Source organism: Panthera tigris, chromosome A2 (assembly GCF_018350195.1).
Source record: "Panthera tigris isolate Pti1 chromosome A2, P.tigris_Pti1_mat1.1, whole genome shotgun sequence".
Classification (NCBI taxonomy): domain Eukaryota; kingdom Metazoa; phylum Chordata; class Mammalia; order Carnivora; family Felidae; genus Panthera; species Panthera tigris.
In genome coordinates, this window is record NC_056661.1 from 118228712 (window position 1) to 118256220 (window position 27509).

General features: G+C 41.1%; 1 protein-coding gene across 1 annotated transcript; it reads right to left on the minus strand.

Annotated features, from left to right (window-relative positions):
- Positions 1–15242: 15242 nt before the first annotated feature.
- LOC122236344 (cytochrome c oxidase assembly protein COX14-like) lies at positions 15243–18815 on the minus strand. The gene is made up of 2 exons (XM_042977215.1): positions 18731–18815; positions 15243–15424 (listed from the first exon to the last, which is right to left on the minus strand). The coding sequence occupies exons 1-2, from the start codon at positions 18813–18815 to the stop codon at positions 15243–15245; spliced, it is 267 nt and encodes an 88-aa protein (XP_042833149.1).
- Positions 18816–27509: the final 8694 nt, after the last annotated feature.

Here is a 27509-nt window from a genome sequence, read left to right on the forward strand (position 1 = left end):
CGCTCTGCAGTTCGGGGTCGGCACCCACCCGCGAGGGGAGGAGCGCGACGCCGAGAGGCGCGGCCCGGCGAGCCAGGGGTCGTCAATCCGCTTATGAACAGGGGGCCAGACCAATCAGATTCTCAGGTCCCCTCACTTCGCTAACCACCAATAGGAAGGCTTTTCGAGCCCCACCCACATCAAGGGCCTGGCCCCGCCCCCTAGCTCCTCCTTCCTCTACAGACAGCGGGCGCGAGTCTCCTTGTTTATCAAAACGCAGCGGGTGTGTGAGAGGCGGTGGCTGCTGCTCGCTGCAGCCTCCAACGAGCTCTTGACCTCGCAGAACCGCCCCTCGGAGGGTGTAACGGCGTGTGTTGCTTCCACTGAGACGGAGACGAAATTTTAGTTCGCAGCTGCTGCAATTTTTAGGCAAGAGCAGAAATTCCTAGCTTTTCTTAAAGTATAGGGACCCATGTTTAACTTCAGTAATTTGCGGATCTCCTGATGTTAGTATTTGTATTTTGAGCATCTGTTCGTTGAGGAACAACAGAAATCTACCATAAATGTAGTAACTTTTAATTTGATTTTATTTAACACAACAGTTTCTCCACAAATTTGAAAAAGAGTAGGAAAACAAGTTGGGAACCTTGTTCTCTTTGAAGGGTAGAATTACTAGCAACTTGTACTCTCTGATATGTATTTCTCTAATGTTTGAAAATTCTGCATTTCATAAGCAAAATCTAAGGATAAATGAAAATCCAGAAAGTTGTCTAAATGTGTTTGGGTCAAAGAGAGATATTTCTTCACTCTTCTGCCCGTGTTTGGTGTACATATTTGAATCTCGGGACCCTTTGGCAATAATTGCAGGGCTTTCCATCTCCACTGACCCCAGCGAAGGGTTGTGAGACATGCAAAGGAAGACTTGCAACCTTTGCTGGAAAGGTAGTACAGGAAGAAAAACAGTGAGGAGTGGCTAGGAGAATAGAAATCCCAGGGTGTCCACCCCCTCCCTAAATTCTTTCTACTTAATCATTTGCCTAGATTGTGCTCACCCAACCTTTTAATCTAAGTAGCAGAATCAACAGATTTGACTTTGACCTTCATTTTTGCTTTACGTCAAAGCAGAGAGTTGGAAGTGCCTACAGAAAGGAAAGGAACTGAATAATTTCCAAGCAGGTTCAGTCATGTTTCTGGGCATGCTAGCAATGTTTCCAGAACCTGGCACAGAGTGCAAGGTTCAGATTTGTAACTGGTATGAAAACAATTTCCCTTCTTTGGCTGTCTCTCCACCCCAACCCTCTACCCTACACCAACCAAAAGGAAGAAGGGAGGAAGCAAGGGGGAAAAATCATTCCAGCTACTGGGACAGTCTCCTAGATTTGGGTTCTCACCCAAATCTATTTATTGGTTTCTGGAGCATGTCCTACCAGATCCTCTCTTTGCAGTTTATTTAGGTTTTAGCTGGGATAAACCTCCTGCAACCAATAAACATAGCCCTACGGATTTCTATAATTAACTGCTGAAATGTGTTCTGCCTTTCAACTATGTCAGCCTACATAGCAGAGCTATTTGCAACACAGGACAACCTATCAATTCATCTCCAGCTCCTAAAGTTTATATCCCAGTCCTCTTGAGATTTTATATCCAAGCAGATTGTTTTTGTCATTTTTATTGTGAGCTACTGTTTTTGTTTCTCTAGGTTGTTTATAGGGATCTTTTCTTGAAAATGAGTATTTCTTTACACAAGGTTGCCTCCTATGAACAACATTTTACTAGGACTCAAAAGGGAGAAAGGGGGAAGGGGCTCAGAAAAAAAGAGCAGGCAGAACTAAAGCTGGGCATGAGGTCTTTTTAATGTGTGCTTTCTTTAAAAAAAAGAAAACACTAATGTGATGGCTTTGAAAACGGAATGAGTGCATTAAAAATATTTGACTCTTTTTTCCTTAACCAGAACCAGGAGATAAGTCACAGTTTCTCCATATCCCTACATCATGTAGTGCAATATCTCCTCCCAGAAGCCCGATACTGATTCACAAATTAAGGCTCTAAGATTTTCATAGATGTTTATGATAAGCGTTATGATTTTTAAGTAATTACTATCTGGAGGTGCTTGCAGATATTACTGTGTTTGCAAAGGCTGTTACTGCCTTTGGCTGGCTTTATTTGATTGCCTGCCTGATATCTTCGTTTGAAGGGCATTGCAACTTCTCCCTAGATCTCTGCCAAGTAGTTTTGTTTGAAGTTGTGTTTCAATACATTACAGGCTCTTCGCTTCTGCTTCTGGGAAGATGGAGTAAGTCTACTTTTCTCTATCCCTCCGGAAAAGTACAACTAAAAACTCTGGACATTATATATAAAACAAATTTAAGAAACTCTGAAAAGTAGAGGAAAAACAGCATACCAGCTAGGGACCTCAGGACCCAAAGAGGAACACAGAGGTAAGTTCCTGGGTGTTTGTTTAGCCTTATACTCCCATATTGTGTACTAGAGAAGCCAAAAACTAGAACCCTGGGGCACCTGGGTGGCTCAATTGGTGAAGCGTCCCAACTCTTGATCTCAGCTCAGGTGCTGGTCTCAGGGTTGTAAGTTCAAGCCCTGTATTAGGCTCTACACTTTGTGTGGAGTCTACTTAAAAAACAAACAAACAAACGAACGAACAAAAACCTAGAAACCCAAAAATGCCAAGAGACGCAGACGGAACTGCCCCAGTAAAAGGCTACCCCCTTTAGGCAGAGGATGAGAAAAGGACAGCCTACCAAGGCATTAGAAAATAACTACTCTGCTGTAGATAAACACCAACAGTCAAATCCTATGACCCCCCCCCCATTCCTACAAAGGCCAAGCAAGGAGCCTAGACTTGCACACTCTATAGGCTATAATGAAACACCCCAACATCCTAATACCCCAGTACCCCTGTACCTCAATCCCACTGGTGTGGTGTCGGAGATGGCCAAGTCGAGAGCCAGGACTTCCATCCCCACTGCTGAATTATAACAAGTACCCCTCCACACACGTGTCCCCATCCCGTTGCTCACAGTGCCATTGGAGACTACATGGGGAACCTGGATTTCCACCCCTACCTGACAGTAATGAGACACCCCTCCTCCTCCCTGTTGAGATGCAGTCAGAGGAGAAACCTAACTGAGACTCAAGAGTCAGGACTTTCGCCACTGTCTTCTGTAAGGAGGCCAAGCATCCCCACTATAACACCAGTGGAGGCCACATAGGGAGCAGTAATGAGGCCCTCTTACCCCTCCCAGCTAAGGAAGTATCAGTGGAAGCCCAGTGGGGAGTTGTAGCTCCTAGTGGGAGCCTAGCCCACCAATAAGGAGGACCCCCACCCCTACTCCCTCAATGTCTACATGGGCAGAAGAGGGAACCTACACTTCTGCCCTTCCCTGGCATTGACAAAGACCATGCACCCTCTATTCCTTTGCCAGGGAAGTGTCAGGGGAAGCCAGCTAAAACAGGTGGTTTAAATAAGATCCAAAGTATAATAATACCAAATATCCATATTTCAGCTGAAATTCATTCATCATACCAAGAACTAGGAATACCTCAAACTGAATTAAAAAAAGAAAGATGTCATTATGCCATATACCAGTTATAACAAAAATCATAATAGAGATTTTTGGCTCTGCTTTGTTTGTTTGGTTTCTGTTTAAAGATATAATTACCAGAGAGGCCCATGACATAATTTTGGTAGCCTTCAATCACTCTGATATTTCCCGTTCAGATGATTTCTACATCTGTAAAGAGTATAAATCAGTGGTTTGCAATCCCAAATGCATGTTAAACTGTCTTCAGAATACCAAAGCTCAGTTCTTGTCCACAAGTATTTTCTGGAGTGAGTCATAGAGCATTTGAATTTGTTTTTAATTTCTTCAAATGATTCTGCTGCACAGTGAATACTGAGAGCCATAGCCATAGTAAAATGAAAGCCATAAAAGATGCTTAGGAACTAATCATGCTGGCAGTGACAGTGGGCATAGAGGAAAAAAAGACAAGTATGAAATATACCTGGGAGGCAAACCGTTATTGCCAATTACTTCTGGAAGTTGAAGCACGCTTGAAAGAAAAATATTCTAGGTAGAGCCCTAGGTTTTTGGCTTGGGTGACTGAATAAATGAAAGTGTCATTGCCCCATGTAGGGAACTGGGTCATGTTGAGTTTGAGATAGATATGTCCAGGGGCAATTGGCCAGTTGAAGAATCCAAGTTAGAAATACATATTTGGAAATTACGGGCTAAAAATGAACAAATCAGGAGACTATAGATGCTGGAGAGGATGTGGAGAAACGGGAACCCTCTTGCACTGTTGGTGGGAATGCAAATTGGTGCAGCCACTCTGGAAAACAGTGTGGAGGTTCCTCAAAAAATTAAAAATAGACCTACCCTATGACCCAGCAATAGCACTGCTAGGAATTTACCCAAGGGATGCATAGGGGCATACGGGCACTTGTACCCCAATGTTTATAGCAGCACTCTCAACAATGGCCAAATTATGGAAAGAGCCTAAATGTCCATCAGCTGATGAATGGATAAAGAAATTGTGGTTTATATATACAATGGAGTACTACATGGCAATGAGAAAGAATGAAATATGGCCCTTTGTAGCAATGTGGATGGAACTGGAGAGTGTGATGCTAAGTGAAATAAGCCATACAGAGAAAGACAGATACCATATGGTTTCACTCTTATGTGGATCCTGAGAAACTTAACAGAAACCCATGGGGGAGGGGAAGGAAAAAAAAAAAAAAAAGAGGTTAGAGTGGGAGAGAGCCAAAGCATAAGAAACTCTTAAAAACTGAGAACAAACTGAGGGTTGATGGGGGGTGGGAGGGCAGGGAGGGTGGGTGATGGGTATTGAGGAGGGCACCTTTTGGGATGAGCACTGGGTGTTGTATGGAAACCAATTTGACAATAAATTTCATATATTAAAAAAAAAGGAAATTACGGGCTAATAGATGGTAATGTAGGTCATGAGTATAGATGGCATCATTATGAACATTTTATTTTTTATATTTTCATTATGAGAGTTTTAAAGGAACATGGTTGGGGCGTCTGCCTGGCTCAGTCATTAGAGCAAGCAACTCTTGATCTCTGGGTCATGAATTCGAGCCCCATGTTATGGGTAGAGTTAACTTAAAAAAAATTTTTTTTTAATATTAAAAAAAAAACAATAAAGGAACCCGGTTGATGATAAAACTCCAGAGAACACCCTAAGGAAGAATTAGAGTTTGTGAAAACATAGGGAGGGGCCAGAGGAGGAGAAAAACAGGGAGCAGCATCAGAGAAAAGTCCAAGGCAGGAAAAAAGTTCAAGGGGGGAGTATTTCACAGGGGGCAGTTATTATCAAATAAGTGGTAAGATAAGTGCAAAGATAAGTCTTTGTAGGCTTTTGCAACCAAGAGTTAGTGTTGGCTTTAGTAAGGGAGAGCAGATATAGTGAAACCATGGAGCCAGATCACAGTACGTCAAGAAGAGAATGACACATGGCAAAATGGAGAAATCAAGGCAGTGATTACTGTCCACTTTTTCAAGAAACTTGGCCCGTGAAGGAAGGAAGAAATGAGAGGGAAGTAAATTCAAACAGAGGCTTTTATTTATGTGTTTTCATTTGAAAGGGGAAAGACATCTGAGTATGTTTAAATGCTAAGAGGAAGAAGTAAGGAGACTGAGTTGAAGGAGGGGATGCCGGTAGATAATAGTTTGGGGGTTATCACTGAATAATCCCCAGGATTCTTCCTCTTCAATTAAAAAAAAAAAATTCTTTCTCGTTTAGTTTCTATGTGAGACCTGTAGTCAAAAGAAAGCATGTAGAAAGCCTCAGTTAATAAAGCTGTGGATTTTCTTTCCAGAAAAATCCTACAAACACAGTATAGTGAGTATAATAACTTTTTTTTTTAATGTTTATTTATTTTTGAGAGAGAGAGAGACAGAGCACGAGCGGGGCTCGAACTCACAGACTACAGTATCATGACCTAAGCCAACGTCAGACACTTAACTGACTGAGCCATCCAGGTGCCCTAATAACTTTTAAAAATATAGATCAAGGGGTGCCTGGGTGGCTCAGTCGGTTGAGTGTCCAGCTTCAGCTCGGGTCACGATCTCACGGTTGGTGGGTTCGAGCCCCGCGTCGGGCTCTGTGCTGACAGCTCAGAGCCTGGAGCCTGCTTCCGATTCTGTGTCTCCCTCCCTTTCTGTCCCTCCCCTGCTCACACTCTGTCTGTCTGTCTGTCTGTCTCTCTCTCTCTCAAAATCAATAAACATTAAATTTAAAAAAATTTTATATAAAAAAAGAATTGATTACAGTTCTAATCAGAGGGACAAACTAGTTGCCAATTCTTGTTCGCTTATGGTTCCTGTTTTCTATTACCCGATGATACGAAAATGACCATGGGTTGAGCAGAAGCCCCAGTCTACTCAATGACTTTCTGCCCTAAGTACTCATCCCTTAGGGAAATGAATCTTGACATAGGTAACATTCTGGGTGCCCATTCAGATCAAAAGTATAACTTTTGGTCAAGCATATATTGAGACTATATTTATCTATTGTTCCAATTTTTTTTAAGAAGCACTTAAAAAAAGCATGCTTTCTGATCCATAGGTTGTAACGCTAGAAATCTACCAGAAAGAAATAATCATAGAAGGATATGTTCATAGAAGTGTTATTTATAAAAGGAGGGACAATAAAAGTATACAAAAAGGAAGGACTAGACTAAACATATTCTGTTACCTATAGACTGTAGAGCCCTCTCCCCTAATATCTGTTCTTCCTTTCCTGAAGGATAATAGAATTTCTAGCTGGAGACGTGGCTAACTAGCATAAAAACTGAATTTCCCAGCATCTGTTGCAGGTAGGTTTGGGAATATAACTAAGTTCTGGCCATTGGGACATAAGCATAGTAGAAACCAAGAGAATTTAACTTCTGTCTTGTTAACTCATTGTTATTTTGTGGTTTGGGTCACTCACAGACAAATCGATTGCTAACTTATAGATACATACACGTTTATGAAAACATTTACTTATGTATTTATGTATTTATTTCTTTAAATGCTTATTTATTTTTGAGAGAGTGCGAGCAGGGGAGGGGCAGAGAGAGAGGGTGACAGAGAATTCGAAGCAGGCTCCCCACTGTCAGCACAGAGCCTGACATGAGGCTCAAACCCACAAACCGCGAGATCACGACCTGGACATTTAACTGACTGAAACACCGAGGCACCCCTATGAAAACATTTAAAATATTGTTTCCTAAAAATGTTTAGTAGTACAGGAAAATTCCCCTTATATAATGTTAAGTGAAAAAAAAATCAAGATTCAAAACTGTTCTTGCAATGTTTTGCAATTTTGTATTATATTAAGTATATACATATATGCATAGGAAAAAAGTAGGATTAAGGATGTTTTTTCTTCTCTCTGATTTTCTTTACCTTCCCAACCTCACCATCCACAAAAATCAATTCCAGATGAATAAAAGAGTTATGTATGGAAAGAAAAACTTTAAAGCTATTTGAAGAAAATATGGAAGAGTATCTTTGGAATAAGGAAAAATTTTTTTCTCTTTTTTCGAATGTTTACTTATTTTTTAAAGAGAGAGAGAGCACGAACAGGGAAGGGGCGGCGGGGTGGGGGGTGGGGGCAGAGGATCCAAAACGGGCTCTGCACTGACACCAGCAAGCCTGACGCAGGGCTCAAGCTCATGAACCACGAGATCATGACCTAGCCAAAGTCCGATGTTCAACCAACTGAACCACCCAAGCACCACAGGAGGAATTTTTTTAACAAGTCACAAAAACACAAACAATAAAAAATGTATTAATACATTCAATAGCATTATAATTAAGAACATCTGCTCATCAAAATATAGCAAAAAATAAAGAAACAAGCCACTGGGAAAAGATGTTTGCAACACATAAAACGATCAAGGGATCAGTATCCAAAATATAAATATATTTTTAAAAGTTTTTATTTTTTAAGTAATCTCCACACCCAATGTGGGGCTCAAACTCACAGACCCAAGATCAAGAGTCACATGCGACACCAACTGAGCCAAGCCAGGTACCCCACCACAATAAATTTTTTAAATCCTACAAATCAACATGAAACACATAAACAACCAATAGAAAAAGAAGTAAAAGATAAAAACAGGCATCTTATTAATAATCATGAGATGTATATTAAAATCACAATGAAGAGGTGGAGGAACTGGAACTTTCTTACCACGGGTAGAAGGAGTGTAAATTAGGTCAACAACATTGGAAAATTCTTTGGCATTACCCAGTAAAGTTGCCTAAACTCAGTAATTCCTCTCTTAAATATTCAGTTTAGTGAAATGTATCTATATGTTCATCAGGAGTCCTGTGCAGGAAAAATCATAATATTATTGTTCCAGTGGCAAAAAACTGGAAACAATCCAAATATCCAACAGAACAGGGAAATACATAGTGGTATATGCATAAAAAGGAATGTCATTTTAGCAGTGAGAATGAATGCAAATCACTGTTCTAACATGCATGACCCTCAAAAACAATGTTGAGTGAGTCGCGAAAGAAAAAATACCTTTTTTTTTTTTTCTAGGTAGGCTTCATGCCCAGTGTGAATCCCAATGCAGGGCTTGAACTCATGACCCTGAGATCAAGACCTGAGCTGAGATCAAGAGTCCAACACTTAACCGACTGAGGCACCCAGGCACCCCAATAGAAAAAATAGAGCTCAGAACAGGCAGAACAAAAAGTATTTCTTTGTATGATTATATACACATGTAGTAAAACAATGTTAAAGTAAGAGACTGATTAATACCAATTTTGGTGTAGAGGTTACCTCTGAACAGGAGGAAGGGGAGGCAGGATGATTGGGAAGAGGCACATGGGAACCTACAAAGCTATTAGCAAAATTCTGTCTCTTTTTTTTTAAGTTTATTTATTTATTTTGAGAGAGAGAGAAAGAACAAGTCAGGAGCTGTCCACTGTCAACACATAGCCTGACTTGGACTTGAACGCAGCAACCGCGAGATCATGACCTGAGCCAAAGCTGGACGCTTCGTCGACTGAACCACCCAGGTGCCTCAGTGAAGTTCGGTTTCTTAAGCTTGTGATAGATACGCGCAATCGTTTTATTCTTCTTTAAATAATAATGTCATTGGGGCACCTGGGTGGCTCAGTCAGTTAAGCATCTGACTTCGGCTCAGGTCATGATCTCACAGCTTGTGAATCCAAGCCCCGCATTGGGCTCTGTGCTGACAGCTCAAGAGCCTGAAGCCTGCTTCAGATTCTCTGTCTCCCTCTCTCTCTCTGCCCCTCCCCCACTCACACTCTGTATCTCTCTCTCAAAAAAAATAAATAAACATTAAAAATAATAATAATATTCAAATACAGCCAGGCACAAATATTATGTGTAAATATTAAATGTTCTAACCATGTCCACTCAAAAAAGATGGTATCTACTGGAATATTCAGAAAAATATTATGATTGGTTTTCTATGGGAATTGGGAGAGAGGAGGACATATGGATAATTTTCAGTTTGTACGATTTTTAAAAGTTAATTTGAATAATAAATGTTAACTATTATTATTAAAAATAATAATAATAATGTCATTATTAAACATGTATATATCATACATTCTTGTGGGTATATTTTATAATTTAAAAGAGTTCTATAAAAGGAACAACTTGGAGCTAATTTTTTTTTTTAATTTATTCTTTTATTTTGAGAGAGATAAAGACAGTGAGAGTGGGAAAGGGGCAGAGGGAGAGGGAAAGAATCCCAAGCAGACTCTGCTGCCAGCACAGAGCCCGACACGGGGCTCGAACCCACGAAGCCGTGAGATCATGACCTGAGCCGAAACCAAGAGTCAGATGCTCAACCAACTGAGCCACCCAGGTGCCCCATTGGAGCTAATTTTTAAAAACTAAGCACATATCCCTAGTGTGCCTGAGAATGTACATTTGTTAAGGTTAGGACACACTTCATGGGGATCATTTACAGGTTCAGACAAATTATTCAAAGAAATCAAGGTGTTTTATATATTCTTGGTCACAGAGCATGACGATGAACAGAACTTCCCAGTCTCGTTTGCAACTAAATATGGCTATGTGACTAAATTTGGGCTAACAGGCTATGAGCTGAAGTGCTGTGTGCCACTTCTAAATCTTTCATTAAGTTGGACCTCCTTGCCCTGGACATTTTCTTTCTAATTCCCCCATGTATTGAGTTTGAACCATGTGGTTGAAGATAATACTCAGGGAGTGATGGAAAAAAACCTGCGTCTCTAATGGAAACTGGGCCTCTGTTCTTATGGACCAGGATTACATGGATAGCCCTGAACCTCTTACCTAGACTATACATTTAAGTCCCTATACCCTGAAATCTTTTTTTGCAGCAGGAAGTTGTCCCTTGATTAATAAAGCCATTGTCCTTCTTTATATGTTCCTTGGAAACATCTGTAAATAAGGCATGACTCTGAAAACGGAACAGTGCACGTGTGGTATCATCATGGAAAAGAGCAGCTGCTTCCACGCCTTAGAAATGTCACTTTCTCACTTCCTAGGAGTTCCAGGCCCTGACACCCTGGGACAAGTTGGCTAAAAACCACAAGAGACCAAAGCTGACACCAGAATGCAAATTGATTAATTTACTAGGTAAATTAAAACAGCAACACCCATGCAGGCATAATCAGCACATTCCTTCCCCTTACAACCAAGCTACACGGAAAGCTAATTCATCAGAAGTTGTTTCAGTGACTTGCCAGAAAATTGTAAAGTTCATGTGGTAAACTCGTTCTCCCCCCCGAGGGAGACCTGACGGGAATCTAGAAGATGGCTTCATGAGCATAAAATCAAAACAAGAGGAAACAGGTGAGGTAAATGTATAGCGATGATCCTTTTACCTTGGAAACTGGAGTGACAGGAGTAAAATAAAACACCCAAATCTCTTATCTTTATCTTCACATCTGAAATGGCGTTGCAGCTGGGAGCAAAAATAGGTCAAAGGCAGAAGGTAAGGCTTCCTTTTCCTGACCCTAACCCTATATCCTCCCACAGATGAACAACTGACACATTCTTTTTTTTTTTTTTAATTTTTCACGTTTTTTTTTTTCTTTCCTTTTCTTTCTTTCTTTTTTTTTTTTTTTAGAGAAAGAGAGACAGTGTGCAAGTGGGGAAGGGGCAGAGAGAGAGGGAGACACAGAATCTGAAGCAGGCTCCAGGCTCCAGGCCCTGAGCTGTCGTCACAGAGCCCGATGCAGGGCTTAAAGTCACAGACCATGAGATCATCGGTAACCCACCGAGCCCCCCAAGCGCCCCATTGACTGACACATTCTTAAGATGTGATAATAACTTCAAACTGGTTACACCGCAGTTTTGTGAGCCTTCAAGCTATCCTTCAGGTTTGTTTGTTTTATAGCTAAACTCCTGGATTTTTTTATTTTATCTCCTTTACTAGTTATCAGGGCATATCATGATAGCCCTGAAGTATGTAGAACATCCCGTGAATTCACTTTCTAAGAAAACAGTAATTATATCTTATAACAGTAATAATAACATCTGTAATTTTTTGAATGTGTACCATATGCCAGGCACTGTAAGTTCTTTACATGGATTAATTCAGGTTTTCCTTTCAACAACCCTAGGAAGTAATTATAATTATTATTTACATTTTAAGATGAGATGATCAGAGCATAAAGAGGTCATTAATTTGTCTAAGGTCACACTGGACTCAAAACCAAGCAATCTGATTTTAAAGTCCATGCTCATTTTCTGTCTCAAAAAAATCAGGTCACCTTCCCATTAACAAATTAAACCCGTCAGTTAAACGTCCAATTCTTGGTTTCGGCTCAAGTCATTATCTTGCAGTTCTGTGACTTTGAGCCCCTCATCAGGCTTTGCGCTGGCAGCTCAGAGCTTGCTTACGATTATCTCTTTCCCTCTCTCTTTGGCCCTCCCCCACTCATGCTGTCTCTATCTCTCTCAAATAAATAAACTTCAAAAAATGGTATTTCTTAAGACATCCATTACAGCAAAAAGATACAAAGCAAAAGCAGTGAAGGTAAAAGGTACATGGGCAAAATCCAGGGGAAACCACATGCAAGCTTCTAAGAATCATCCCCCAACAGAGTCACACGGGATACACTTAATTCCCCAACAATGAGTTCTGATTACATATGTAAAATGTTGTCTACCAGGGAAGCTCATTAGAGATTCAGTCCCCAAAGTTTTTACTGGAGGCTGGTCACATAGGCATCCACTACCTAGGACAAAATTCTAGACTCCAGAAGGAAAGCAGGTGTTCAGCATTAACCACATCATCAGTACAAGCACTTTAGGTTCAGTGAGCCATTCTTATTAGTTAGGATGGTGGGAACCCTTCCCAAATCCAAGATCTCAGGCACTCACCAAGGGCTAACCTTGTAAGGATACTTTTCAAAGGATAGCATTTGGTCTGCGGAATTAACTCTTTTTTGAATACCTAAGGAAGCACAAATAAAGGAGATCTGGTAGAACACGTTTAAGGCAAAGTCCTTGAGGGAGAGCCAAGAGTCTGAATCTGCAGCCCCCAGATATATTGTCAAGTCCAAAGGTTCTGCAGCCAGACAGTGAATGAGAAAGAAAACCAAAGATGGGAAAGCAAGCAGGAACCTGATTGAATTAAAGCCCACTGATGGTTTTGATCAGAGGCGATTGGTCCCAAATGCCGCTGTGTGCCCACGGTACCCCTCCTGGTGCACAGCTGAATCAACTGCTTAAAACTACAGAGTCAAGTCTGACAAATGCTCTCCAGATGCCCCACACCATGGCAAAGACACATCAGGGAAGAAAGCCTGAGGCTGGTCACTGAGGTGAGTATTGTCTTAGAAAGCCAGGATCATGCCAGTTTTGGGGACCTCGCCCTTTCCACTGTTCCAACTTCTTTGGTACCAGGCAGAGTCTAAAGTCTCTACAGTGTTTGACACATATCTAAGCAACCGTTCTGAGTATCACAGAGGCTGACTTCCGTGGACAGTATTCCCATAACATATAGCCAACTGTTCCTACATCTGTCCGTGCTTGGCAAAGCTGTGGAAAAACTCTGACAGCAGTGTGATCTGGGAGAAAGGAAGTCCTCCCATACAACTCTAGCCAGTTATATGTCCCAGCAGACAAAGCTTGGATCCAGGCCTTTCTGCTGTGCCAGGATGCAAACTGAGAGGGCCACTGGGACCCTTTCAAGAGAACTAATTTGACTCATTAGGGAATCTAATAGTCCCATATGCAACATAACTTCTTTCATTAGTCAGACAAATAAAGGATACTCTTGACCAAGAGATAAGTCAGTGATTCCCAGGGAGCTCTTATTCCTTTTCCTGTCCCCTAAGCCTGCTAGGGATAGTGTCATACAATTTAATCATAAACCATCTTTTTTTCTGTGGGCCTATCTCAGGCGTGATGGGGCTGCTGATAAAGATAATTTATCCATCACCTGTTCCCGCTCATGCTTGGCACTCAACACTCAACCATGCACCTGCAAGATGCACCTGAACCATGTACCTGCAAAATATGGTGAAATAGCATAGACCACCAAATGGTTTCCTTTCCTACAGAGCCCTTATACTTGTAGCTCATACTTGTAAGGCATTTTAAATCCAGGTCCAAGTCGATTTCCCCCTACCCTACACCGATGACCAAGGATCCATGAACCAAGTGCTAGAATATTTCAGATTTCGGCCATCTTCTTTTTTTTTTTTAATAGGCCATCTTCTTGGGGCGCCTGGATGGCTCAGTCGGTTAAGCGTCTGACTTTGGCTCAGGTCACGATCTCTCGTTTCATGACTTTGAGCCCTGCGTCGGGCTCTGTGCTGACAGCTCAAGAGCCTGGAGCCTGCTTCAGATTCTGTGTCTCCCCCTCTCTCTGTCCCTCCCCCCGCTCACACTCTGTCTCTCTCTCTCTCTCTCTCTCTCTCAAAAACAAATAAACGTTTAAAAAAATTAATAAAAAGAAAAAAAGAATTTAAAAAAATAGGCCATCTTCTTAATAGAGGTGGCGCCACTCACTTTAAAAGTATTTTGAGGGCCGCCTGGGTGGCGCAGTCGGTTAAGCGTCCGACTTCAGCCAGGTCACGATCTCACGGTCCGTGAGTTCGAGCCCCGCGTCAGGCTCTGGGCTGACGGCTCGGAGCCTGGAGCCTGTTTCCGATTCTGTGTCTCCCTCTCTCTCTGCCCCTCCCCCGTTCATGCTCTGTCTTTCTCTGTCCCAAAAATAAAAAAAATTTTAAAAAAATGTTGAAAAAAAAAAGTATTTGGAAGCTTTACAAAAATTTTTACAAGCATATGGTAAAATTCAAGCAGCATGAAAGGACAATCAAAGCGAATGTCCATCTCATTTCAGGTATCGTCCACCTCTCTAGAGTCAACCATGGACTCATTTCACACATGTATATGTATATGTTCTTGTTTCTATTCAAACACAAGCTGAATATACACATTGTTCTAACATCTTGCTTTTTGTACTTTGGGTACATTTCACGGAGATCATTTCAAATCACATGTACAGATTTATCTCATTCTTTAAAAATTTTTTTAAATGTTTATTTATTTTGAGAGAGAGACAGAATGTGAGCAGGGGAGTGGCAGAGAGAGACATACACACAGAATCTGAAGCAGGCTCCAGGCTCTGAGCCGTCAGCACAGAGCCCAAAGTAGGGCTCCAACCCTCAAGCTGTGAGATCACGACCTGAGCCAAAGTTGGACGCCCAACCGACTGAGCCACCCAGGTGCCCCTATCTCATTCTTTTTAAAGGCTGCATGATATTCTATTGTATGGATGCACCACAATTCATTTAACTAATTCTAATTTTTTGCCACTGTGAATAATGGTGAAATGAACATCCTTAAATTGACATATTTGAAAAAGATGTGAGTACACATGTGAGGATAAATTTCTAGAAATATAATAAGTGGGTCAGAAAGTATATACATTTTAGAATTTAATGGTTATTGTCAAATTGGTAGAACCCCTTTACAAGGGCTTTGGCAGTAGCCATTAAAATAAAAGATGCATACACTTGTTTTTTACATGGCAGAATATTTAATGTCTGTAGATGTGCCTCACCCTCCCATTCTTGTTGTGATTCAACAGCCTCCCCAAACTGGCAGTACCAGAGAAAACATGGGCACTTTTTCTCAGCAATATTAAGGCCCTGGTTCTCTTGACTTGGAAATGATTGCAGGTGAGATCATTCCACAGCATGCCTCAGGCCCCTCTGCTCAAGGAAAGTAGCCCCCCAGTTCTACAGGACTCCTGAGGTCTTCTGTTCTTCTGCAGCCTGGCATTGGGAGCGGTGCCACCGGGGATAGTGGTAGGCTTGGGCACTGCAGAAGTAGTCCCCATGTACAGCGAAGAGCATCATGGAGGTAAAGATCTTGTAGCCAATGTCAGCAGGTTGCTTGGCAGTTGATATGTTGTCCCCACCTAGGACTCAGCTCTGGACATGAGAGTGGGCACCATGTGCCCAACACAGCACAGATCCACTCCACTGAGCCAGATACATATATAAATTCGAGTTAGTTAACATATCGTGTAATAATGATTTCAGGAATAGAATTTAGTGATTCATCACTTACATGTAATACCCAGAGCTCTTCCCAACAGTGCCCTCCTTAATGCTCCACGCCCATTTAGCCCGTCTCCCCACCCAACACCCCACCAGCAACCTTCAGTTTGTTCTTTGTATTTAAGAGTCTCTGAGGGTTTGTCTCCCTCTCTGTTTTTATATTATCTTTTGTTTCCCTTCCCCTATATTCATCTGTTTTGTTTCTTAAATTCCACATACGTGTGAAGTCATATGATATTTGTCTTTCTCTGACTGCCTTATTTCACTTAGCATAATTTACTCTGGTTCCATCCACATTGTTGCAAATGGCAAGATTTCGTTCTTTTTGATCACCGTGTAATATTCCATTGTATATATGTATACCACATCTTCTTTACCCATTCATCAGCCAATGGACATGTGGGCTCTTTCCATACTTCGGCTATCGTTGATAGGATGCATACACTTTTTAAACATCATAGTCAAATGGATTGTTTTTCCTTATCCTCTTCCATTAAAATAAAAAATGCATGCATTTTTTATATCATAGTCAAATAGATTTTTTTTCCTTATACCACTCCAGTTGCTCAAAATTATACTATATTTTAGATTGATTAACAGACTGAGGCTTTATGTGAGTTTTGTTTGTTTTCCTGGAGTTTCTAATTGCCTTGCTTTCTATTATTTTTTTCCTTTGTGAAATGGAACATGCCTTCTTCACCACATCCAAATATCTTCCAACACCTTATTTATTCTATGTGTAGCATAGAATTTATTCCTTTTTAATTACATTTTTTAGTATATATTTTTTTTAGTTTCCACTGAATAGTTGCTCTAATTTGGAAAAACTTATTTCTAGACGTGCAGCATTAGCAGTCATTTGGGATATCTGTTGACTAAAGACTGGGTAGTTCCATGTTTTCTGTATTGCAGGTCATTTTCTTTCTGATTTCCCTCTTTGTTTTTTCTCAGGTACAATGAGTAACTTCTCATGAAAGGGAGCTCTGAGTCCTTGAATATCTTTATCTTGTTTTATTGCTCACTTGACAGTTTGACTCCAAGTTTCGAACTCCAGAACGTCTCTGAGATTCCACTAGACAGATTTACTCCTCCTGCCACTGATTGTATCTGGGTTGTGGCTTCCCTCCCTCTGTTTAATCCATCACATTGTTCCATCTCTTTTCTGACTTCCATAAATTAACAAAACAAAACAAAACAAAACTGTCGTCCGTTGGTGAGTCTCATCCTACTCTCTTCATTCTTGTGGTTTTATTTCCTATTTTGATTTTTATTCCTTTACTATCATATGACTTGCATCCAGATCAAACAGTGCAGTTTGCCATTCAAATGGGAAGCTGCTCCCTAACCCTTCTGATTTTTTTAGAGCCTCAAAATAATTGCGTTGGTTGTTATCATGGACAAGGATTCACCTGTCTACTTTTTCCACGAGAAAGTAGCCCGTGGTGAAATCTAACCACTTGTGTAGTCATGTAAAATTGAACTATATGGGTGGGAATAAAATGTCCTCTTTTGGAAATATTAAGCACTTAGCATTTCACAATTGTTTTAAAGTATTACCACAGGAGCACCTGGGTGGTTCAGTCGGTTAAGTGTCCAACTGTGGCTCAGGTCACGATCTCGTGGTTTGTGAGTTTGAGCCCCCTGTCGGGGTCTGCACTGACAGTGCAGAGCCTGCTTGGGATTCTCTCTGTCTCCCTTTCTCTCTGCCCTTTCCCTGCTCTCTCACTCTCTGTCTTTCTCTCTCAAAATAAATAAATAAACTTAAAAAAATAAATAAAGTATTACCATAGACGTTATAGGAATCTACTTGCCTATTTACTATCAAAACATTCAAGGAAATAACTGAATGAGTATTCCTTTTAAGCATTAGTAACAGCCTGACCTTTTTGTAGCATTGATAGTGTATGATTCGGGATGAAGTCATATTAGTCTGGAACTAAGTGGGCGAGTGGAATGAAATGATGCATTATTTATATTTTGTTATTATTAGCAATCCATTATAAACATATAACCTATGAGCAGTGGTGTGCTAGTAAATATTTAACAGCCAACTCTTCAGGGGTAAAAAAAAATACGTATAAATATGTTTATTATAAATGTGTATAATATAAAGGATGCATGGCATACAATTTATAAATAACAATAAAATCATAAATAACAAAAACTTTTATTGTAACTTCCACATAGCCAATGGGTTCATAGAGAATGCTTTTGTTGAGTTTTGCTAAATTTTTGTATCTGCAGCCAACCTATGGTTACGGTTGGACTATGATTTGGCAAATGGAGTTGCATCTCAATCTGCTCTTTTCCTAATAAATCTATTGTCATTAGATCTGACCCATGTCATCAATTGTTCATTACAGCTTTGCTTAACAACTGGCTTGCAGAATTATTGCAAATGTAACAATCAGCTCTTGCAAATTGGCACAAGTCAACTCCAGTACACCACTCCCTATGACCTCCACTTCTCTGACCTAGGGATCAAAATGAGGACCCATCTACATTTGTTATCCAAATAATACTTCTGGGATATTGTGAAAATATCTTTCTTCTCCGTAATGCCTGCTCTCTAACCATTCTCCATCTCCTACCACAAGAAATCCATACCTCGGGGACTGGATGGTTAGCCCTACCTAGAGACCTCCAGAGGAGAAAACTAGAAATTCAGCTGGTTGATCAAGGTGGCATATTGGGCTCAGGCTAGGCTGTTGCTGGTGTCACAGCCACATGGTGGCACTATTGAAACACAGGTATCACAGCTGCCTCAGTACCCCTCCATACACCCATCCCATCCCCCAGCTTGCTCCCAGCCTTGCAAAACTTGACAGTGAACCAGCCTACATCTCCTCTAAAAACCTAGCATCCCTCTCCCCTTGCAGACATACTTCCCTTCAGCACAGGAAATTCCATCCATGCAAGCAAGAGCAAGCCTGTTGGCATGCTGCCTGCCTAAAAGTGACATAACAGGCCTTTCCTGTTTCATCCATCCCAGCCACTTCTACTTGTTGACCACTGGTTCTTAGACCCTGTCATCTATATGTCACGGGGAGCCTCCCTGTCTCAGATTTACCTGTGATGTAAGTAAATATTTGAATACCAGTCCAGGGCCTGGGAAAGCTTGTGCCCTTTTTATAATTTATATGTCCTTACTTGTGTCTTTCTACCTTTCACTGTCCACTGTATATCCACGTAGGCTGCTAGGTTCTGGTCTATATTAGACCCCAGTGGAAAAACTCCATTCTTTATCATCTTCCAGAAGAAACTGAACAAAACTGAGGACTTTTGTATTTGGGCAACGTCATCGAAGTGATCCCAATTTATATGAATTGGCCGGCCATGGGCATATGCCTACCATGGACCAGTGTATGGTCAGGAGGATGGGATAGTATAACCAACTAGACCTATACCACATGCCAACTTCTGTGATGGAGGAGTGTAAGTGGCCGCCCAAACTGTGAGAAGTGAGGGAAATGGAAATTTCCTCCAGAGGAAATGGGGAAATAGTACCCGAAGAGGAAAGACAGCAGTGCCGAGAAAAACAAAAGCAGCAAACATCTACTACCAGTAGAGACCCGGCCCTTCCTCCGGACTAGTTCTTTCTTTTTGGATGTTTTTACAATTCCTGGAGAATAACAGGGAAAGTTACACTCTGTGGGAAAGAATTGTAAAATGGAAACTTACTTAACATAGAGGAATCCCGAAGGATGTCCTTCGAAGCATTCCTTTGACATATTAGCTTTTCTTTTACGAAGCTTAAATTTTCGTACACTTGGCATTCTCTAAGTCGGGCACAATTTTTGCATGCTTTCAACCCCTCTGACCTGTGGCAGTACTTTAAGTTTTTGCTTAACGTGATAGGATAACTTAGAACCTTCAGTGGAAACATCAAATCAAAAGATGACTCGTGCTGCTTAGGCAGAGGCAAAAAATAATAATTAAATAATCTCATTGCCGTTTCCTCGCTGCCACTATTCTAGCTTTATAATGTTGTGTCTCATAGGCTTTTTCATCTCTAGAAATTCTGTGTCCAAATATGAGACTTAGGCCTTGGAATGCGAACTATTCCGATAATGGGAAGCATTAAAATAGTTCCCTTTGACCTAGTGAGTTTGTGGAATACCTACGGCTGTTTGAGTGTCTCACCACTGGAAGGCTACCTTGTAGGTTGTATCTTTGTAGCACAGACACTTCTCTTCCAAAACAGACTGTGCGCTGGGTACTCATACTCCTGGCATAGATAAAGAGTCTCCTTTTAAAAACACATGGCCGGGGGCGCCTGGGTGGCTCAGTCGGTTAAGCGTCCGACTTCAGCTCAGGTCACAATCTTGCGGTCCGTGAGTTCGAGCCCCGCTTCGGGCTCTGGGCTGATGGCTCAGAGCCTGGAGCCTGCTTCCGATTCTGTGTCTCCCTCTCTCTCTGCCCCTCCCTGTTCATGATCTGTCTCTCTCTGTCTCAAAAATAAATAAACGTTAAAAACACATGGCCGGGCACCTGAGTGGCTCAGTTGTTGAGAGTCAGACTCTTGGGTTTGGCTCAGGTCATGATCTCGCGATTTCATGGGTTCGGGCCCCATGTGGGGCTCTCTGCTGACAGCACAGAGCCTGTTTGGGATCCTCGGTCTCCCTCTCCCTCTACCCTTCCTCCACTTTCCCTGTCTCTGTTTCTTTCAAAAATAAAAAAAACTTAAAAAAAACACCCATACACACATGGCGTGGGGCACCTGGGTGGCTCAGACAGTTAAGCATCTGGCTCCTGATTTCGGCTCAGGTCATGATCTCATGGTTGTGAGATCCACCAAGAGTCCTGCGTGGAGCTCTGAGCTGGGCACTGGGCATGGAGCCTTGCTTAATTAAGATTTTCTCTCTCCCTCTCCTTTTGCCCCTCCCCGTGCTCTCTCCCTTTCTGTCTCAAAATAAATAAACTTTAAAAAGATGGCGCTTAGATTGTTTTAATGCAATTTCCAGATTCTCACCTTCCACTTGTCTCTTTCCTCAACAGACCTCCTCCAGAGGCCTGCCAGATCTTTCCATGTTCAATTCACCCATTTCCCACCTCACAGAAGACATAGTTCTCTTCCAACTTGAGTCTTATCTTGGCGCATTGCTCTGGGCTCTAAAAACTCTGGGAGGAACCTCCAAGTGGATAACAAAACTTGTACTGCCTCTGAGGGGGCAACCTCCCAGGAAAAAGCCCTAAAGTCTTACTTTATCTAGGCAACAAACTCTTGGCAAGTCTCCACGCCTTCTCTATCTCTCCTCTGTCTCTGTCACGGTGAAATTAAGATTCAAAATGATATTTTCCCAATCATTTAAATATTATAATGATAGACAGTAAGTCTGGTTTAGCTGATTGGTTTGACCACAAAGACAGGCTTCAAAAGCGATACATAGTGGCCCCTGGGGAGCTTAGTTGGTTGAGCGTCCAGCTCTTGGTTCTGCTCAGGTCATGATCTCACGTTTTTGTGAGTTCGAGCTGCCAGCACAGAGCCTGCCTGGGATTCTCTCTCCCTCTCTCTCTGTCCCTCCCCTGCTCACACTGTCTCTCTCTCTCTCTCTCTCTCTCTCAAAAAGAAATAAACTTAAAAAAAGTGATATGTATCTATGACTTATCCTCAAAAATTATATATATGTAAATAACTATAGGAATATATATATAATAAATATATAAAGAAATAAAATATATACACAAATAAATATAGAAAATGACATTTCATAAACTGAACGAGTGAAACCGACAGTTCCAACAACATGATAAAAAGCAAAAGTGTATATTCAAATTACAACACACCAGGAAGTACATTCTTCACAGTGACTTAAACCTAAGGTAAATATGTTTAGATATCAATGTAAAATGTTGAAGGGACCCTATATTTTTCAAAATTCTTTCAGGCTTACATATGCAAAGAATTTTGAAGATCTGTGGTCTAAAGCACCAGGAAACTACCTCAGCAATTTAAACTCTTCATTAGGAAAATATAACCATATAACTTATAGCTATAATTAACTATGAAAAATGTCCTGTTTAAAGAAGGATGTAAAAGAATTAACATCTTAGTAAAAATTCATACTTAACTAAGCTAACATTTTTCTTATGTTGACTTAATTTTTTTTACTCTTGAGTCTAATCAAATGTGGGTTTCACCCTGTTAAATATAGAATTTGGCCAGAGGACATACTAAAGCTTTCCGTCCACCATCTTTCAGCCTGTTTGTTTATGCTCGGTGGGAAGTGACTAGTGCTTAAACTCTATTTTCCTGATGTTTAAGCCTATGAAGCCTATATTTGAACCCCCACAAGACCAAAACTTTCCAATTACAGTTCTCCTGGTGGTGGTCCTCCCCACACACTAAATATCAAAAGAGAAAATAGCAATTTTTCCAGTCTCTGGTAGATCCCATGCCTTTTTTGACCCTATGGAAAAGAAAATTCCAAGAGCACTGCTAACTTTTACCTTCCCTCTCCTATCTCTGTGGCTTAGATATCCTTAGGGTCGTTTAACACAACACGATGCAAAATTAATTACTGAGGTTTGATTCTATTAAATTGCCAGATGGGTTTACTGACCCAGAGCCAAACTGGTTTTTCTACGAACTCGAATTTTCCTCTCTGTTTCTAATAACTGAAAGACGTTGAAACATATAAAGACATTGTAAATCCTTAGCAGCACAGTTTTCTCTACAAATGTACCCTCTTACCCATTAATTAGCTGCCAAGTGAGAGCAAAATTTAGCCAAGGACAGAGAGATCCCTGAGAGCAGGAGAGAGAGAGGAGGCGAGGTGGTTACAAAGGGCAAAGGGAGCTGTTTGGAGACAGAGTGAGTGTTCCAGGGACACGCATCTTATTGCCCAAGCTTGCCTCTGGCCTGGCCAGTCCTGGAGGACAAGGCCTTCTTTAGTCACCACATTTAGACTGGTGTAACCTTGGTTTGGGGAGAAATAGTCATTTCTTAATATGCATTTGGAGCTGAAGGTTTCCTTTAATTTTATTTTTCTTTGTTTAATTTTTGTTTTCTAGCTGCATTGTGGGCAGAGCCCTTAAAAAAGTAATAAATGGGCCCAACTGTATCTCTGGGTACAAAGATCCAGCTTTCAGAAAGATACTCTCGTTATAGGATTTGAGGGGTTTTCTCCTGGTTTCACAATACATTCAATGTTATGGCTGTTTCATCTACAATTTTGCAATTGCATCCTGTAAAGATTTTCCTGTCCACTTATTTGGGGAATAAAAACTCCGTCAAGTTTTTTTTGTTTTTTTTTGTTTTTTTCAAGAAAATAATCCCCAGGGGCACCTGGGTGGCTCAGTCAATTAAGCATCCGACTCCGGCTCAAGTCATGATCTCACGGCTCGTGAGTTCAAGCCCCGCGTCGGGCTCTGTGCTGACAGCTTGGAGCCTGGAGCCTGCTTCAGATTCTGTGTCTCCCTATCTCTCTGCTCCTCCCCTGTTCACGCTCTGTCTCTCTCTCTCAAAAAATAAATAAACGTTAAAAAAAAAAAAAAAAAGAAAGAAAAGAAAAGAATCCCCAAAGGGTAATTACGTGTTTCCTGTGGTGACAGGAACATTTTCTAGTCTCATCAGCAGAGACTGAAGAGCACAGTGAATAATTGCCAATGATGACAAAGCCATAAATAAGCAACGTTAAGAAGGTGTGGATTCATTATCAGTAGATGATGCGATGGTGAACTTGTTATGGAGAAGAAACAACTTAATTATTCATGTGATATGTTTTAAAATGATAAGAGAACCACTGGTTTGTCGAGTAACTCTTTGCCAGCTCAGATTAAATGAAGATTTAAGCACAGTTAAGTGCCTGCACGTTCACTTGAGAGTAGGCAGAATCTTTTAACAATCTCATACGAATAAGAACACGGAGGTCACTGAGAACTCGCTGAGACTTTGTCTACACAAAGCCTCAAACTGGTCCGTTTTGAGACAACGACTTGCAAATCTGTTTTCAGTATCACGAAGGAATAACCTTCATTTTTAAATATCGGCATGGTCTATTTTGTAACTCCTCTGCGGCCCTAAAAAGATTCCCTCAATTCCTCCATAGGCACTGCTGTTGGTACTGCAGTTACTATTAAAAGCTTCTGTTTTCCCTAGACTTTTAAGGTTAAACTAATAAATATTGAATTATATTCTGACTTACTTCTTCAAGGTACCAAACCTAGTTTCCTTTTAAAGAATGAGAGGATAACGCACCAAAAAGCAAATTGCAAACCCACAGAACTGACGAGCCACTTTAGTACGATATAAGAGGAAATGTGGAATAAGAAAGTAGAGGCAAAAGAAAACGAATGTCTGGGGAATAGATCTTGTTTGGAACACAAATTCAAAGCATTTCCTTTGATGAACTTCTGATCAAGATTGGCCAAGTGAGTTTGCTCAGAAGGAACATCTCCTCCGTACAAACCACTTCCTGCCCTCCACAACATGATAGAATGTTGAGCAAATTCTGCTGAAAAGTCACCACCAAGCACCAAAATGAGATGGGTAAAATGGAATACAAAATATAAAATGGTGTGCCTCTATGTAAGTGTAGAGAAATAAGAAAAATGGTAAAGTTAAATTTATATGTTTTGTGTCGAGAGAGGTTCACGGTATGTTAAGTAAAAAACAATTTATGCAGTAATGTGTGTAATAGGATTCAATTTCACAGAAAGCAGGTAAACTTAAAAATCAGTCAATTTCTCTTTTCCTTTTCTGCGTGTGTGTGTGTGTGTGTGATGAACAAATTGCATAGGTTTGACTGTAGTATGTAATTTGCGGAAAGATACTTGCCACTCTTCTAACATGTTTACCCTAGACAGATAGCAGGGATGGAACAGCAGGTGAAATCAGTTTTTTCTTTATAAAATGTTGTATTCTTTCAGTTGTTACAACCAGCCTGTATCATTTGTATAATTTGGAAACCTCCAAACTAAGGAAACTGTAGAAAATTACACAGGCTCCGTTTTACATAGTTCCTAGTTCAGGATTCATTTGTAAATTTTCTAATTACAAAAGTAATCGATATTCATTTTAGGAAGTCTGAAAAATATAGAAAATCACACACACAAACAGAGGATAAATCTCATCAATAATCCCAAACCCTAAACATAAACATTATGAATACTTTTACATAATTATTGTTGGTCTTTTTTTTCTATGTGTGTCTATGTGTTTGTGTATTTTTTTTAAAGTTGCATACTGTGCATGACCCACCTTTTAGAAACCTAACAAAAGTACGTTTTCCCAATAATCAAATCCTTTAGCAGTGATTTAGTGGCCACAATATACTACAAGTGTCGCTTAGAACTAGATTCAACTATAACAAAATGACTGATTGATTGATTTTTAATTTTTTTTTAATGTTTTTATTTATTTTTGAGACAGAGAGAGACAGAGCATGAACGGGGGAGGGGCAGAGAGAGAGAGAGACACAGAATCGGAAGCAGGCTTCAGGTTCTGAGCCGTCAGCCCAGAGCCCGACACGGGGCTCGAACTCATGGACCGCGAGATCGTGACCTGAGCTGAAGTCAGACGCTTAACTGACTGAGCCACCCAGGCGCCCCCGGTTGATTGATTTTTAAATGTGTACACTTTTCTCCTGTTTGTTTGTCATAACCCAGGTTTTTAAATTTTTTTTTAAGTTTATTTATTTATTTATTTAGAGGGCAAGAGAGCACGAGCAGAGAGAGAGGATCCCAAGCACTTCCCACACCATCAGTGCAGAGGCCAATGCAAGGCTCGAACCCACAAATCATGAGATCGTGACCTGAGCTGAAATCAAGAGTCAGATTCTTAACTGACTGAGCCTCCCAGGCGCCCCCAAAATAACAGTGACTTAAACACAAAAGTGGGGGGGGGCACCTGGCTGTCTCAGTTGGTAAAGCATGCAACCCTTGATGTTGGGGATGTAAATTAGACCCCCATGTTGGGTGGGGATTACTTAAAAATAAAATCTTTAAAAATAAATAAATAAACACAAAAGTAGGCAGATCACAGATGTGGATTGGCTCCAAGAAGTCAAAACTGGCTACATAATTGCAAGGGCTGGTGCAAAATGAAGATGTGGATCCTCTGGTTTAAAAACTAGAGGTTCCATTAAAAAGACTAAAATACAGCCTGGGTGGCTCAGTCGGTTGGGCGGCCGACTTCGGCTCAGGTCATGATCTCGCGGTCTGTGAGTTCGAGCCCCGCGTCGGGCTCTGTGCTGACAGCTCAGAGCCTGGAGCCTGTTTCAGATTCTGTGTCTCCCTCTCTCTGACCCTCCCCCGTTCATGCTCTGTCTCTCTCTGTCTCAAAAATAAATAAACGTTAAAAAAAATAAAAATAAAATAAATAAAAAGACTAAAATACAAAGATTCTTCTTTTTCTTTTTTAGGGCACCTGACTGGCTCAGTCAAGGAAGCATGCAACTCTTGATCTCGGGTTGTGAGTTCAAGCCCCACATTGGGCATAGAGATTATTTTAGAAAAAAATAAAAATAAAAAGCTTTTTTCAAAAACAAGATTCTTAGGGTGCCTGGGTGGCTTAGTCGGCTGGGCGTCCGACTTCAGCTCAGGTCATGATCTCATGGTTTGTGGGTTCGAGCCCCACGTTGGGCCCTGTGCTGACAGCTCAGAGCCTGGAGCCTCCTTCAGATTCTCTGTCTCCCTTTCTCTCTGCTCCTCGCCCACTCATCCTCTGTTTCTGTCTCACAAAAATAAACACTAAAAAATTTTTTTAAAAAGATTCTTATTTACTTCTGAAAACTCCCTCTTGTTATGGTGTTTTTTAATTTTCTACATAATGGCATTCTGAGTAACAAAATAGAGAAAAATTTAAATTGCTTGTATGAATTTTACCTTTCGTCTTTATATTGAGCAATGCCAGTTTTAATTTTTTTTTTTAATGTTTATTTCTGAGAGAGAGAGAGACAGAACATGAGTGGGGGGAGGAGCAGAGAGAGAGAGACAGAATCCAAAGCAGGTTCCAGGCTCCGAGCTGTCAGCACACAGCCGGATGCGGGGCTCGAACTCATGAACTGCGAGATCATGGCCTGAGCCGAAGTCGGATGCCCGACCTACTGAGCCACCCAGGCGCCCCGAGCAATGCCAGTTTTAAATGCAAACATAAGAACACTTAAGTTGTATGTGGAATCACCGAAATCACATAATGCATATATCATAATCTGTGCAAGTATTTGTACTTTGTTCTTACCAGGACAGTGACAACATTGCACAAAATCAAATCAACTGGTTTTCTTTCACTTCTTGAAACACACACCTCCCACCAACACTTTCTACCTTCAACTCACTGATGAGTAAGAAGGACTGAAAGGAAAAGGAACTATGGGTTGCCTATCTGTCTTCCTTTTCCTTTTCTGTCATCATTTCCAGGGGAAGTTGTTGACCACTGCAGGGAAGTAATAAGAGTCAGAAATGATATAGCAGCATTCCTTGATTGTCATGTCTCTAGGAATGCCATTGTCGTCTTTCCGCATAGAAAGTTCTGGTTCGAATGAAAGTGTAGCCTCTCAGGGATGTCTGAGACCCAGCTTAATCAGTTCTAGATGTAACAATCTTTCCTTCAACTCACTGAGTCTTGGTGAACTCCTGGCTCATTGTGGGACCACAGGAATTCTGAGCTCTTGGGGCTGTTTGCAAACAGTGCAACAAGGAACAGGAAACAAGCATATGGCACCCACCATCTTCTCGCCACGCACACGCTCCGTTGCTCTCTCAGACATCAGTTAAAAAACACAACTTCAGGGATGCCTGGGTGCCTCGGTCAGTTAAGCGCCCAACTCTTGATTTCGGCTCAGGTCATGACCGCATGGTTCATGAGTCTGAACCTTGAGTCAGGCTCTGTGCCCACAGCCTGCTTCGGATTCTCGGTGTCCCTCTCCTTGCTCCTTCCCCACTTGCGCACATGCGATGTTTCTCTCTCAAAAGTAAATATTTGGGGCACCTGGGTGGCTC

What these genes read in the sequence shown, in the direction of transcription:
- LOC122236344 (XM_042977215.1), bottom strand. Translation starts at nt 18,815, where the DNA reads ATGATAAAGAATGGAGTTTTTCCACTGGGGTCTAATATAGACCAGAAC. An exon ending in TATACAGTGGACAGTGAAAG is followed by an intron (nt 15,425 to 18,730) that starts GTAGAAAGACAC and finishes GCTGAGTCCTAG; the next exon opens with GTGGGGACAACATATCAACT.